Source organism: Ziziphus jujuba, chromosome 1 (assembly GCF_031755915.1).
Source record: "Ziziphus jujuba cultivar Dongzao chromosome 1, ASM3175591v1".
In the NCBI taxonomy this organism is placed as follows: Eukaryota; Viridiplantae; Streptophyta; class Magnoliopsida; order Rosales; family Rhamnaceae; genus Ziziphus; species Ziziphus jujuba.
In genome coordinates this window covers 13,892,037-13,909,159 of record NC_083379.1, presented here as the reverse complement: position 1 = coordinate 13,909,159, position 17,123 = coordinate 13,892,037, and the positions used below count along the sequence as shown (strand labels likewise).

The window sequence follows — 17,123 nt, the reverse complement described above, 5'->3', positions numbered from 1 at the left end:
ATACTTATTTAATTTTGGTTTTTCGGAATATTGGCGATGTGTTGCCTACAAAAATTATAAACACATGTACATATTAGAAAACCCAAGTAATGTAAGTCACCATAACACATTTTATACAAGTAACATTAATGTGCATTAAATAAAACTATACCTTGAATTCATCTGACAACTTTTGTTTCACAAATTCATTCCACACCTCTGGGGTTATGAATGTATACATTTTGGGTCGATGTTCAAACACTTCGGATGTGTCGATATATGGTTTAATAAATTGTACATATAATTTATTCTTGAATTTTCTCCATTTTTCAGCACAATCGCTTAAAGTTCTCTTCTTTAAACTCTCGTCTTTTTTCATATATTGCTGCAAATTTAAAACATATATATTTATTAATATTGGTTAACAAGTAAATGTTGTAAGTTAGAAATACAAGTAAAATGTATAAAGTTACTAATGGAAAAAACATATAAAATATGCATCAAATAAATATGACCAATAATAAACAATTAACAATAATGTATTACCTTTATCGAACCCCATAGGTTATCTTTTAACCCCTTTGGCATGTCTCTCCATTTTTTAATAGTAATTGGACTTGTACTCCTAACCAACGAGCCCTCTAAATTGGTAATTTGGACAGCCACATGGTTAATAGCAATGCCAACCTCATTATATTGAGGTTCCAAACTTTTTCTGCCCCCAAATCTGTCCTAAGGCCTTTCATCAGTGTAGCTCCTCTTCTTCTACGCTCTGTGGATGACGTAGTCGGTCTGGCCATATCACTTGATGGCAATCCATCATCATCCTTATCCAAGAGGGCATGATCATTAAAAGGAACCATAATTCTACATACATGTACATTTAAAACAAAATATTAACTATAATTACTGATTAATATTAATAACAAAAATAAACATCCATAGGTCATGTTATTTATTTAACTTGGATCTCCCTCAACAGTCATTTAACATTTTCAACCACAAAAGGCAACAAGATCACTAATTGGTTGTGAGGCATATTTCTCCCTAAAACGACGTCGTTTTTTATTTCCTTCGCATTTTATAATGACTATATCTTGAATGTAAAATATCAACACATAATATAACTGTTTTTCAACAAGAAGCTAAACATACACCACCGAACCCCATATATCATTAAAAAAAAAAAAGCACACCTTTAAAAATCCATCAAGCAAGAGGAACAACAAGCCACCAAAGTAGTCGACGGTGACGGCAAGGTAAAACCCTAGCAACCACTGTAGGCAACGGTGATGACGAAAACCCATCCACCCAACCCCTATCACGGCGACGACAAGAAACCCAACCACCCAATCCCGCAACAGCGATGGCGACGGCCTCGACCCAGCCACCCAACCCACGACAAAAACTTGAAGTGCTCACAATCCGACCAACGGCAAGAAGAAGAATATGAAAAGGAAAATTTTTGAGGAACTAAACTGTTGAAATCCTTCAAACCCTTCAAAGAAACCCGATAGCCTAATGGGAGAGAGACCTTCAAATCTTTAAAATATTTTGTAGATTGCTTACAAAACTCAATTTCCCTTAACATATGTACTTGGGGTTAGTGGTTAACAAGAAAGCCCGTTGGAAGATGTGCCATATTAGTTTCTTATTATTTTCATTATTATTGGTAATTTTAGGGGTTTAGGGGCAAATAAATATATTTAAAGACCCAAAATATATATACATATATCTCAAAAGGAATTGGCGACTCTAGGGAAAAATATTATGTCGCCAGTAAGTTTTTTTCCCCCAAAAATACCAAAACAATTTAAGATGCTTCCATACTTGAACACAAAATAAATTGTACTTCAAATATAAGCCAAATAAAAAAAATATATTAAAAGGGAACTAGCGACATGTTATATAGTAATCGCGTCACCGTTTTGCTACTTTTTTTAAAAAAATATATACAATTTAAGTGACTTGCAAAATTAAACACAAAATAAACTGTACTTGAAAAACAAGATAATTAAGGAGCAAAAAAAAAAAAATCATAAAGAGGAACAAGCAACGTGATTAAGTTTAGTGGCGTCGCTGATTCAATAATTTTTTTTTAAAACAAAATGAAGACTTGAAGTTTAACTAACAAATAAAATGTAAATATGAAAAACAAATAAATATTTTATTAGGATTACAAATTTTAAAAGCAAATAAACTATCATTGAAGCATTAACAAGTGAAAATACAGCCTTTTATCAAACTTATGTATAGAATTGGTCAATAAGTCCTTGTTGTGGTACAATTCTACATTTAGATCAATGGAATATATGTTCATTGGATTTCTACATGGGTATATTTGTAGATGAACAATAAAAAACAAAAATTAAGAAGAAAAAAAATTGAAACATGAACTGGCAACGCATAATGAAGAACCTGTGTCGCCATATTGCTTTTGAAAGGGAACCAGCGACTCGTGTTGTAGTCACTACATCGCCCTATATTATTATTCTTTTGTTTTTAAAAATGCAATTTAAGTGACTTGCAAATTTAAACACAAAACAAACTATACTTGAAAAACAAGATCATTAAGAGGGGGAAAAAAAACAATAATTATGCGAATAGGCGACATGATAGTTGTTCACTTGCGTCGCCAGTTCAATAATTTTTATCACACTATATAAAAACTTGCAAGTTTAAGCAGAAAATAAAATATGAATATGAAAAACAAATAAACATGTTATAAGGATTGAAACTTTTAAAAGCAAACAAACTAATTATTGAAGCACTAATAAGTGAAAATATAGCCTTTTATAAAATTTATGTGTAGAATTGGTCATAAGTCCTTGTTGTATGGTACAATTCTACATTTAGATCAATGGAATATATGTTCATTGGATTGCTACATAGGTATATTTGTAGATGAACAATAAAAAACAAAAATTAAGAAGAAAAAAATTAAAACATGAATTGGCAACACAGTATGAAGAAACTGGGTCACCATATTGATTTTGGAAAGGAAACCGGTGACGTATAATGTGGTAACTATGTTGCTAGTGCTTATTATTTTTTTTTAAAAAAATGCAATTAAAGTGACTTGCAGATTTAAACACAAAATAAACAATACTTGAAAAACAAGATCATTAAAGAGGGGAAAAAAACAACCATTATGCGAACAAGTGACGTGATATTTGTTCACTTGCGTCGCCACTTCAATAATTTTTATCAACCTATATAAGACTTGCAAGGTTAAACAGAAAATAAAATGTGAATATGAAAAACAAATAAAAATTTTATTAGGATTGAAACTTTTAAAAGCAAACAAAACTAATCAGTGAAGCACTAACAAGTGAAAATACAGCCTTTTATCAAACTTATGTGTAGAATTGCTCAATAAGTCCTTGTTTTGTTGTACAATTCTATGTGAAGACACAGACAAAACTATTTTCTACTTTTAGATCAATGGAATATATATTCATTGGATTGCTACATAGGGATATTTGTAGATGAACAATAAAAAAGAAAAACTAAGTAGGAAAAAAAAAATCAGAAAATGAACAGGCAACGTAGTATGAAGAAGCTGGGTCACCATATTGATTTTTGAGAGGGATACAGCGACGCATTATATAGTGACTACATCACTAGTGCTTATTATTTTTTTTAAAAAAAATGCAATTAAAGTGACTTGCAGATTTAAACGCAAAATAAACAATACTTGAAAAACAAGATCATTAAAGAGGGGAAAAAAACAACCATTATGCGAACAAGTGACGTGATATTTGTTCACTTGCGTCGCCAGTTCAATAATTTTTATCAACCTATATAAGACTTGCAAGGTTAAACGGAAAATAAATGTGAATATGAAAAACAAATAAAAATTTTATTAGGATTGAAACTTTTAAAAGCAAACAAACTAATCAGTGAAGCACTAACAAGTGAAAATACAGCCTTTTATCAAACTTATGTGTAGAATTGCTCAATAAGTCCTTGTTGTGTGGTACAATTCTATGTGAAGAGCACGGACAAAACTGTTTTCTACTTTCATATCGATGGAATATATGTTTATTGGATTGCTACATGGGTATATTTGTAGATGAACAATAAAAAACAGAAACTAGTAGGAAAAAAAAATCAGAAAATGAACTGGCGACGCAGTATGAAGGAACTGGATCGCCATATTGATTTTTGAAATGGATCTGGCGACGCATAATGTAGTAACTGCATCGCTAGTTTTTTTTATTTTTTCAAAAAAATAATGCAATTTAAGTGACTTAAGGATTTAAACACAAAACAAACTCTACTTGACAAAAAAGATCATCAAAGAGGGGGAAAAATCAATCATTATGCGAATAGGTGACGTGATTTTTGTTCACGTGCATCACCCATTCCATAATTTTTATCAAACAATATAAAGACTTGTAAGTTTAAATAGAAAATAAAATGTGAATATGAAAAACAAATAAAAATTTTATTAGGATTGCAACTTTTAAAAGCAAACAAACTAATCATTGAAGCACTAAGAAGTGAACATACAACCTTTTATCAAACTTATGTGTGGAATTGGTCAATAAGTCCTTGTTGTGTGGTACAATTCTATGTGAAGAGCACGAACAAACTGTTTTCTACTTTTAGATCAATGGAATATATGTTCATTGGATTGCTACATGGGTATATTTGTAGATGAACAATAAAAAACAAAAATTAAATAGGAAAAAATATCAGAACATGAACGGGCGACGCAGTATGAAGGAACTGCATCGCCATATTTCTTTTGGAAAAGGGATCAACGATGCGTGTTGTAGTAACTACGTCACTAGTTGTTCTTATTATTTTTTTAAAAAAAATGAAATTTAATTTACTTGCAGATTTAAACACAAAACAAACTGTACTTAAAAAACAAGATCATTTAAGAAGTGAAAACAAAACCATTATGTTAACAGGCGACATGATTGGGTTCACTTATGTCTCCAGTTCAATAAGTTTTATCAAACAACACAAAGACTTGCAAATTTAAACGGAAAATAAACTGCACTTTTAAAACTTAAATAATTCGAAATATAAAATATAAATTAACAGGCGACTCTGCATGAGTATATTGCATCACCGGTTTCCCGAAAAATTTTGGCACCCTCTAAAATTTTTACGCACGCCTTTGAATCCCTTTTCTTTTCTACAACTACATGAAGTACACTATCTAATAGATGTTAGAGTTAGAAGCAATCTACGGGGAATTGAAGAGTTGGATCTTTCAGGTTTAATTTTCAATTTCCTCCGCTTTGTTGGGAAGCTGGGGTTCTCTATTTCGCCTTCGTGGTTAGCTGGGGTTCCTCTTCCTTCGTCTCCATCGCCTAGGTGAGTTTCGTTTTTTTCTTTGTGGTTAACAATGGCATGTGGTGGGTTATTTTTTTTGTTTTTTCTTTTTCCATTTCACCTGCAGGTTAAGTTTGGTTGGGTTTTCATAATCTTGCTTTTGTAGATATTTTGTTTGTTATATTGCTTGAGATTGTTTTGCTTAGAGATTGATAGGAAAATGGATAAATCGTGGATAACAAAAGATAGAACATCAAACAATTTTGCTAAGGGTGTGAATGAATTTTTGAAATTTAGCATGAAGAATGCCAATGATTGTAATGCCATACGGTGTCCTTGCATGAAATGTGGGAATATGGAAATCCATTATATTAGGGATAATGATCCTCATAACTTAGAAATGACCCGTGCTGTCTTTGATCATTTTGATAATGATCCTAATGAATTTGCTAAGTTATTGGAGGATGCGGAGAAACCTTTGTACTGAGGTTGCACCAAATTTTCCAAGTTATCAGCCTTGGTTAAATTGTATAACTTAAAGGCAAGATATGGATATTCTGATAAGAGCTTCGATGTACTATTGCAATTGTTATTCGATATGTTGCCAATAGACAACGTGTTGCCAACATCCAGGTACAATGTTAAGAAGACTTTGAGTGCTTTGGGAATGGAGTACACCAAGATTCATACATGTCCTAAAAGTTGTATTTTGTTTAGGAAAGAATATGTGGACCTTAATGAATGTCCTAAATGTGGATCTTCTAGATGGAAAATTGGTAAGAATGGAGTTGTTAGCAATATTCCAAATAAAGTTTTATGGTACTTTCCTATTATATCGCGTTTTGAAAGAATGTTTCGTAGTGTTGAAATGGCTAAAAATTTGACTTGGCATGCCAATGGGAGAAAGGTTAAGATAGGGGAAATGCAACACCCTGTGGATTCTCCATCTTGGAGGTTGGTTGATCGTTTATGGCCAAACTTTGCATCAGAAGATAGGAATTTGAGACTTGGGATCGCAGCCGATGGAGTTAATTCACATAGTATGTTGAGTAGTAGGTACAGTTATTGGCCTGTGATGACAGTTATGTATAATCTTCTTCCTTGGTTGTGTATGAAGCAGAAATTTATGATGTTGAGTCTTCTCATTTTTGGACCCAAACAACCCGGCAATCATATTGATGTATACATGGAGCCATTAGTTGAAGACCTGCAGAAGTTGTGGAACGAGGGTGTTAGTGTCTTCAATGCTTATCGTCAAGAGAAATTCACTTTGAAGGCAGTGTTGCTATGGACTGTAAACGATTTTCCAGCTTATGGTAATTTATCCGGTCATGCAGTAAAGGGATATTATGCTTGTCCAATTTGCAGTGAAAATACCTTTGCTAGAAGGCTAAAGCATGAGAAAAAAATGAGTTTTACCAGGCATAGAAAATTTCTTCCTCCAAATCATTGCTACAGAAGGCAAAAGAAGGCTTTCAATGGATTTCAAGAGTTTGGAGTGCCTCCAATACTGTTGGCTGGAGAAGAAATCTTAGCTAAGCTGAATGCAATAAGTTTTGATAACTCAAACAAAAGGAAAAGGACTGTTGATGCTAAAGAATGTTGGAAGAAGAAATCCATTTTTTTCGAATTGGAATATTGGCAATTTCTCCATGTGCGACATAATTTAGATGTCATGCATATTGAGAAAAATATTTGTGAGAGCATATATGGTACATTGCTCAATATTCCTGATAAGACAAAGGATGTAGTTAATGCTCGGTTAGATTTACAAGAAATGGATTTGCAGAAAGACTTAGCCCCTAACAGCAAGGAAATCGAACTTTCCTACCACCGGCTTGCTATACATTATCAAAGCAAGAGAAGAAATTGTTTTGTAAGTGTTTAGCGACTCACAATCCATTTGTAAGAAATCAAACTTTTGTTGAAGAAGAATTGGTTGAAAAAGATGTTCTTGGCGATACTATGATGGCTCACAATCCATTTGTCATACAGTTGCCAAGTGTTGATGAAAATGAAAATGAGGATGAATGTGAGAGTGGCTATATTCATAACGACTGTGAGGAGATATGGATAGCAAATACCTTCTAAAAAAATTGGTACGTAGATTTATTTATATGTTTTAAGTAATATTTATGACATTTATTATTATCCATTTAATTAATTTTGTTATTCGCTTTCATAAGAACAACGATAATATTCTTTAAATTTTTATCTACTAATTTATTACTTTTTCATACTTAATATATATTTATTTTGCATAAGTGTTTATAAATTTATTAATTTTTTCATATGTAGTATGAGGGTGTGTAATATCGTCAACAAGGGGATGGCAACTTCCATCTCAATGAATATGCAATTCATGGAGATTTAATTAATAATGCTTTTGCTTTTGCATATACAATAGTATACGAAATTGTTAAATATTTCATGAGATACTATTTAATTTATTTGATAATTATCTTGTTATGCAAATGTTTACTTTCAATTTTTATATTCTAATTACTTTGAATGAAGCAAATTTTAATTTTTTTTGTATTTATTATTTTTTAATGAATTGTAACAAAATTACAAAAAGCAAATTAGAAAAAGGAAACGGCGATGTACAAGAAGAGAATTGACACTAAAAGGATTTGTAGCGACGCATAATAACAACATGGTCGCCATTTTAGACATTTAGCGACACATAATAACAACATTGTCGCCATTTTCAACCTTTAGTGACGCATAATAACAACTTCGACCTTTAGTGATGCATAATAATAACCTGGTCGCCATTATGACCTTTACCAACGCTCTAGACTTGTGTGACAGTTTTTAGTGATGCTTTATTTAAATATATAGCGACGCAAAAAAAAGAGTCACTAAAGGTTAAACATATATGAAATTAGCAACATATAGTTTTAAGTAAACGGCAACGTATAACTACACAAATCACTAAAAATTCTACAACTTAGCGATGCATAAATTTACATAAAACAACGACGGAGTATAATAAGTTGCTAAAAAGTCACACAATTAGCGACTCATAAATATAGGGTTGCTATTTCTTCCATATTAGCAACGCATAGTTTACATAAAAAAGCAACGAAGTATAATAAGTCGTGAAAAATGATAACAATTAGAGACTCATAAATGTAGAGCCGCTATTTCTTCCATATTAGCGACGCATTAATTTCAATAAAACAGCGACGCCATATGTACGTGTCGCTACAAATGCTAGAAATTAGTGACGTAGATGTTTAGAGTCGCGGATTCCTCTATTTTTAGAGTTGCGAGTCTCTTTACATTTAGCGACGTGTTTTTATATGGTGTCGCTGTTTCGTCCACATTAGACGACTTTTATTTATACATCTCCATTGGTATAATGGTTTTAGCAACAGGACGTTAGGCGACATGGTCAAATGCGTCTTTGTTTATTTCATTTAGTGCATTTAATTGCATCACTAATCAGCAAGTTGCGCGTAGTGTATGCTTGAGTGAGAAAAATTTGATACAAAAGCTATACGATACTATACAAGCATAACATGTTACGAGATCTGTAAAGGTTCGTTCAGTATGAAAGATTGTATTAATCTATATTGTAGCAGCAATTGTATCAATATGGTATAGTATTTGGTGTATCATCGTTTTGGTGTATCATTATTTTATTTAAAATAAAATGATTAAATTATTCATATGATTTTGTATAAATAATTACAATACTTTTTATTGTTCATATTTAAATTGAATCCAAGGTTGCTTCCCTTCTAATCTCTCCAGAAAAAACCCAGTTGGGATGGGGCTTCCGACATCAATATCCACCCAGAACCGTCAATACCTCTGTGCCACCACACAATTCTATTTTATAGAGTCGCTATGGACTTTTCCCAGCCGGTTCCCCATCAAAGATGCAGTGTCTTTGTATAGGTACATTGGAAGGAGTCCATGGATCTGCACAGAAAATGTGGAGAAGCAGAAAGAAATCTTAGATGAAGTCAACAATGTCGGCCACTCCTTAAGCATAAGGTAAGCTCCATTAAAAGACCGAGATTTGTTCCTAAAAATATTATCTTTATCTTCGAAAATCTCAAAAAAAAAAATTTGAAGACATTCTCACTAAGCTTTTCGATATAAATTTGCCTTTCAACTTCTAAGTTTTCGTACTTATTTCTGTGATAGTGAATGGACAGATGTTCCGAGTGGTTAGAACTTTTCCAACTAGGACTCTGACGTTCACCATCGAATCTGGATTGGACTTTGGTTGGAGTGAAAGAGTCCTCATGCAATGAAACCATGTGGTTTTGATAATGCTCCATGAACACAAAGTTATTTAGTAATAAGAGAGAGAAAAGTTTTAGGAAGGCCAAGAACAATCAGCAAAAGGGAAATAGGATGTCCCCGGAAAGTGAGAATGATAGATCTTATGAGTTTAGATCATCATGGTAATGTTCTAGGTAATCATTGACTTGATCGGTGGATTGACACAAACAACTCTGGCAGCCTTCTCCAACAAAAAGCAGTGGTTCTATGAGGTTACGGAAGAATCGTTGGTGGTGGTGCCATCCTTAGAAGGTTAGCCGACGGCCTTCCAACAGCATTTCACCCAACATGCATTCCCCACTGTAAGTAGGATGGCGCTTGGGAGTTCACATTACATAGTTGATATTAGAAACAAATCCTTTTTTAAAACTTACGGCAAACATGACCTAAGAAAAAGTAAAGTTATTTGTTAGTATCGTGATGATTATCTGTTAAATCAATACTGAAATGATGTTCATTAATTTGATTTAATTTAAATTAAGTTTTTAGTTCTAAAATTAAAAATTTATATAAAAAGTAAATCATAACATTAACCCATTAACAAGTGCTATATGAATGTGATTCTAGTGGTGAATATGATGACAAACGATATAGGAGTTAAGATTCGACTCTTGATAAGCTTCATTATTACGTCAAATGGTTCCATGTTATTAATCCATGTGGCTCAAGGTATCAACCTCATACCTATAATACTATCATGGGCCATCTTTTTTTTTTATTATTTATAAAAAAAAATAATATTTTACAAGAGTGGATATGAGAAACTAATTCCTAAGAAATCGAAAATTAATTTCCTTCTAAAAGGGAATTAAGTTGATAATATGCTTGTATATGAAATACTAAGGTTATCACAACAAATACTTAAAATTAAAAATCTAGTTGGATAAGTAATAACTTTTAACACTTACCACAATAGATGTCCAATATAAAGTGTAAGTATGTTGCCAATGGATCAATACTAATATGTGAAATTCAAAGGAACCATCACAAATATTAACCTTCATACATAATACCGTATATTCATGGTTTCTCCTAAATACCACTTCTACTAGTCCACTTTACCTTACTTTTTTTTTTTTCCTATACAAGAAAGAGAAAGGGCAACCAGCCGAAATAAAATAGAGATGTAATTTATTTGTAGTCATTAATTTATTTTTCGATCACAATTCCTTGTAGAAAATTCTTAATGCTATGCTAGCCAAGATTCAATACTATCTTGAATGGCTCTCCTATAAGCAACGACAACCCTGACATCTCTACTTTGCTGAACTGATCAGAGCTATCAAAGCTAGTTTTAATACCATAATGTTTTGCAAAACTTCTTCCTGACTTTGTATATAATTCATAACCTTTCAGTCTCTTAGCATTTTTCAATCCTATAGCGGTAATTCTATCAATTATCCACTTCTGAGATAAAGCAAATTCTGCATTCACAACATTTGATTCAACCACCACTTTGTCCCCTTGAACTGAGCTTGAAAAAACTCACCAGACTCCACTTCCCTCCCTCTCCTCCCATCTCCACTTCCTCCCCATCATCTAGAAAAGCTTCTCCGGTGCCATTTGTGCTGCTACTGCTGACAACCAAGAGCTGGAACGGTGTTCTCCGTGCTGCTTTTGTTGTCAATGCTTCTCCTTGCAGGGCCAAGATATTTCCTTCTCGAACATGCACGTTTATATGATCAGGAGGTGCATCAAGTTTGAAATACTGTCCTGATTGTGCACTAACTGAACGGGAGAGATTAAAGAGGTCAAACCAGTTTCCTGCTGGGAAGTATGCATCAACAGAAACTGCTCCTGACTTCAATACAGGTGACACCAATATACCTCTACCAATTAAAAATTGTGAATTGATGTCATAAGTTTTGGTGTCTTGAGGAAAGGAGAAGAAAAGGGGTCGTGCAATAGGGGTCCCCTTTTTGTGTGCCTCATAATTAAGTGTGTAGAATAAGGGAAGCAGCCGGTAGCGGAGACCAAGAACCTTCCTGGCTGATGCAGCAACTGAATCCCAAAGATAGAGCTCTTGACGGATTGTAGACTTAGCAGAGTGGTCTCTTGCAAAGGGATAAAAAGCACCTAACTGCATTGTAAAAAAAGTGTTGGCCATCAACTTGGGGGCATAAATTCAAAATCCCAAGCAATCTGGTAGCATTTGAAGATATTTTGAAAACAAGATTTTTATTTCACATAACATTCATTAGATTTATATATCTTTATAATGGACAAGTGAAAACAAAGTCTTTACAAAATGAAGAGAGTACAGATCTGCACATGTAATGCTACACATGAAGTGAAGTGATTGATAAAAAAAAAAGTGAGGTAACTTAATTTCAATAGATTCCCAGAATGATCTAGTGCATGCAACAAAATTACTCATATACATATAAAACAATGCACCGCATGACAGAATTAGATTACTTCCATATCATTTCCAAATGCACCAGCACTCTTACCTGAATCCAACGTCTACAGAGCTCCTCAGCAGTGTCTCCGGAGAAACCACATATATCAGCACCAACCATTGGAATTCCAAACAATCCGAAGTTTAGAATGGATGGAATGGTATAAGCCAAATCATCCCAAGTGGCAGCATTGTCTCCAGTCCAATGTGCTGTGTACTTACCAGAGCCAACAAAAGTTGATCTTGAAAGTATGAAAGGCCTCTTACCAATAACATTGACTAAGGCTGCATTTGTGGCTTTAGCTTCCAATAGACTATAAAGGTTATGGGCATTGTACTCTGTAATGTTGCCGAAGTGCAAAGCCGTAGCTGGTACTGTATTATTATTAATTCCTCGCTGGATTGCAGCATTATTGATTTTGTATGGAGGGTCATCAAGTTTAGAAGATGGTGTGGGAGGGGAAGTAATGAAATTAGATATCTCATTCATGTCAAGCCAGAGACCATCAAAGGGAAGAATATCTCGAAATATCTTGATCTCATTACCCCAAAAAGTTCCACCGGCCGGATTTAAGAAATCAGGGAAGTAGACTGATCCAGGCCAAACACTCCCTAAGTAGGGGATACCATCACGTTTTATGAAGATATCGGCTTTTATTCCTCTTAAGTAGGTCTCATATGTTTTGTTCACACTGATTCCTGTGGAGAAGACACCAGAATTGTCATTATAAGAGACCTGAGAACCTGAATTTGAAAACCCATGCCGAATGTACTTATTTTTCATATATTTTGCAGGCAAAAGAGTGATAAAATAAAATAAAAGTCAGTTTAAATATAGAACATTTCCCTTTTACTAGGTAAATATTGTTAAAATAATTAACGAGCACTTGAATTTGCTGAAATGAAAGTTCCGAGTGAAATTATATATTTTTAAGTATATTTACAGGCTAAAGGATCAAATTATATATGCTAACAGAGGAAAATCCTCAATGAAGGTTTAGCTATCACCACATACCAGGATCTAAGATGAGCACATATTTCTGTCCATTTTGGTGAATTCTATCAGTAAAACCCGTCATCTTATCCAGTGGAAAGTTAATGGGATCAAGAGTGAAATCCTTATAGGCATCCATGTAGTCAATATCTGTCCAAATAACTTCAAGAGGAATTTGAGCTTTGGAATAATTAGCAACCACGCCCTCCACATCAGAAATGTCCTTGTAACCCCATCGGCATTGATGAAATCCTTTTAAAACACATAAAAGAAGGATTATGCCAAATAATATCAAGTTTACCCATGTAGAGTTAGGCATACAGATTTTAAATCGCATTCAGTTTATAACAAATTTTCAAATTTTCCCAACTTTAAAATAGAGACGACACTTAACATTCAAAATTTTCTTTGAACAAAAATCATTAGCCCAAACAAAAAACTCGTTTCATTCTCAAATAATCTGGTTTCATTGTTCAGTCAACAAACTTATTTTTGCTTCCTTTCACCTATTCCCACTACCTAGTATGCATATTCTATACAACCTCGATATATATATATATATATATATTATATTCATATAACTAAGAGATAGCAACGCCATGGAAGCAATCAATAAAGCTCTTACGGTGTACATGCACGCCATGGAAGCAATCAATAAAGCTCTTACGGTGTACATGCACATTTGTGTGCATATCCGTCTATAGTATATATTACTACATAATGCGCAGAACATATATGTTACAATGACCAAAAGAACAAACAGAGTAGTCCTTCTACTTACCGAAAGACCAGTAAGGCATAGGGGCAGGGCGGCCAATAAGCTCGGTATACTGCTCCATAACCAATTCCGGCGAAGACCCAGCAAAGAAATACAAATCAACGACTCCACCAATGACCTTGTACGTAATCCTATCACCATCATACACTATATCCATCCCATTACTGTTCAGCAGCAAAACCCCATGACTATTTCCGGATGGCGATCTGACATCCAGATAGAAAGGGTGCGATCCATAAAGATTCACACCAGTATTGTCGCTCCCAATGTCGGCGTTCCACAGAGTCAGAGTCTCTCCCGGTGTGAGCTTGAAGGAGCTCCTGGTGTGCTCGCCCAGGCCGTACAGAGAAGATGTATCCTTGGGGAGCCTGGAAGAGAGCTGGATGTACTGGTCCTTGAAGATCAAGAACGTCTCGGGATTCGAATTGGCCGGAGAAGTGTCAAAGAGGACGTCGCCGGAGGAACGGCGGGAGACGGTGAAGCCGAATGGGGTAGTGTTGCGGAGGGTGAAGAGGAGGTCGGATTTGGGGTCGGAGTAGAGGTGGTTTTCTGACAGCGGGAAGAGGTTTTCCGGCGAATAAGAGAGTTGGTTTTCGGAGAAGGAGTGGCGGAGGTGGGAATGGGGATGATGGATTTGGGCGGGGATGATGTCTTGGGGGACCTCCCATCGTTTGGTTTCGGAGTCTGTGATTCTGATTCTCAGACGGTCTTTTGTGTCATGGCTGTGAGGGACAACATGTTTTGAAAACAATGTTCAAATTTTATTTTTTTTCCAAAAAAAAAAAATATATATATATATATATTCATAAAATTGTATTTTTAAAAATAAAATTGAAAAAAAATAAAACTTAAACGGTTAATTATCCATATTTTCCTTAGAAAAATTGGGAAAAAATGATTAAGTTTTTCCCCATAAATATTTAGATTTAGTGAAATTGCTTGCTTATGTGAATCTAATTACAAATATAAGCTAAATATGAACCTTTAGATATTATTAAATTTGATATTCTATAGTGATTGATATTTCAATTCACATACAAAATTTAATGACCTGTTATAATATCAATATCAAAATAAATCATTATCATTGTATCATTTGCCATGTCAATAATTACATAATTTGTCATATTTGTCACCATGCTTTGAGTTTTTATTTTTATTTTTATTTTTTTTATATATACATATTAGGATTAGGAATTCAAATTTAAATTATTATTTAAGTTTTTGTTATTAGGCTGTCTTAAATGCAAATTTAAAAAAACTGATCGATAAATGTTATAATCGAAAAGCTTTTTTTTTTTTTCCCTTACATGTTTATATAATTATTGAATTAAATTGCTCCCATAGGAATATCGAGAGTTCAACCCTCCACTGATAATAATAATAATAATAATAATAATAATAATAATAATAATAATAATTTGGCAAAATAATAATAATAATAAAAGATAAATGAAAACTATTGAATTAAATTGTAGATAATAAAAATAAATAAACAAATAAAAAAGGCCCAAGAAATTAATCATATAACAAAAGGAATGACTTGAGGCTACAAAAACAAATATGGAATTGAAAATTTTAAAATATATGCATATAAATGTATATTGGAAATGAATGAATTAATGGTCTCACCTAACAGTTAGGGTGAGAGAGTGTATATCAGGACCTAATATGGTGGAAGCTTTGATGAGTTGAAGATTCGCAGTCAAGACCTTGCTGGAACTGTCGTGACCGACCGATCGAACGGAGTATCCAAATCCGACGCTGTCTCCATTAGATCCACTCAACAAACTCAGAGACAGAATCCCAGAAAATACAACAACAACAACAATTCTCTTGTTGATGATAACGTTGTTGATGTTATCCATCGTTTTTGAAGGACACAAAAGGCAGAAGCAAAGCCTCTTATCAGTCTTTATCTTTCTTGACTTTATGCATCCATTCCAGAACTATTACTATTCCAATGCAATACACCTTGCTTTCCACTGTGGGCTCCCACACTTAACAGGGTAACAAATAAATCAGCCGTATGTTTAAATTTCTGTTGCATTCCCCACCATCTGATTTGTCTTTTGACAAAGAAATCAGCTGCATGCTTAAATTTTAATTATTAAAATTTTTGAATCTTGACTTGGTTTTTAAGGTTTTTTTTTTTTTAATTAAAATCTGGAAAAATAAGTTGAATTAATTCACAGTTGAATCTATACAAATTGATAGTAGATAATGATCAATAAAATACACGTATGTGTGTGTTAGAAGATTAAAATAATTAGGATAGTCTCATTGTAATGGAGAAGAAACTTTTGTTTGTTAAAATAAGTTTAATTTTATCATCGGAAACCAAAACAAATACATAACTAAAGATAAAATAAAAAATAAAAAATAAAAATAAAAAAGTGAAAACAAACGCCTACATGCTACCAAATAAAAATAAATTAAGTGATTATTTGTTCAATATTATTCAATAAATTTTACCAAATAAAATAAATTAATTGATTACTCGTTCAATATTATACAATAAATAACTTGTCTACATCCACAATCTAATAACATAAAATGAACCCATATGAAAATTTATAGGTTTGGATCTTCTATATTGGATTTAATTAGGGGTTCATATGGAGTGGGTTAGTTCGGTTTTGAACCGAAATACAATACAATCCATACTTATAGGTTTTCCTAATATGCAATCTAAACCAAATCATTAAAACGTTAAATCCAAACCAAACCATTTATGATCGGTTTGGTTTGGATTGGTTAATCGGTTTGAAACTTATTAATTTATAAATATATAATACAAATAAAAAAATTTCTAAATATAAAATATAAATAATAAATTATAATTATCTAAACATAAAATACAATTAGAATAATACAACATAGTCTACAATGGAAAATAAAGAAGAAAATGTAGCAAATGATACACATCATGCACTTATCAAGTAGCAACCATTAATGTCATCATCCCACTCCTACAAAATCAAATTAAAATTGTTATAACAAATAATATAAAATAATACATTCATCAAAATTCATTCACTCAAGAATATTTTTGAGATTTGAGGATGTAAAAAAATATATATATTAAAAATTAATATATAAAAATGGAAAAACAAAATTTAAAAATTAATATATAAAAATCAAAAAATATATATATATTAAAATTTATATATAAAAATGAAAAAAATAAAAAATATATAAATTTTTAATTATATAATATATTATTTGGATTGGATTGGATTGGACTGGATTTATATTTCCAATCCATGACCAATCCAATCCATATAATTTATAATATTTTGAATCCAATCCAATCCAATTGATATAAAAATCCAATCCAAACAGTTAAAAATGGATTGGATTGAACGGGTTGAGCG

General features: G+C 32.8%; 1 protein-coding gene across 1 annotated transcript; it reads right to left on the bottom strand.

The window, feature by feature from the left end:
* Positions 1-10,684: 10,684 nt before the first annotated feature.
* Positions 10,685-15,672, bottom strand: LOC107418783 (alpha-glucosidase). The gene is given in 6 exon segments (XM_060812762.1): positions 10,685-11,055; positions 11,057-11,653; positions 12,027-12,673; positions 12,990-13,220; positions 13,750-14,468; positions 15,379-15,672. Coding segments are annotated over 6 exon segments (2,718 nt in total). The 5' UTR covers positions 15,615-15,672; the 3' UTR covers positions 10,685-10,767.
* Positions 15,673-17,123: the final 1,451 nt, after the last annotated feature.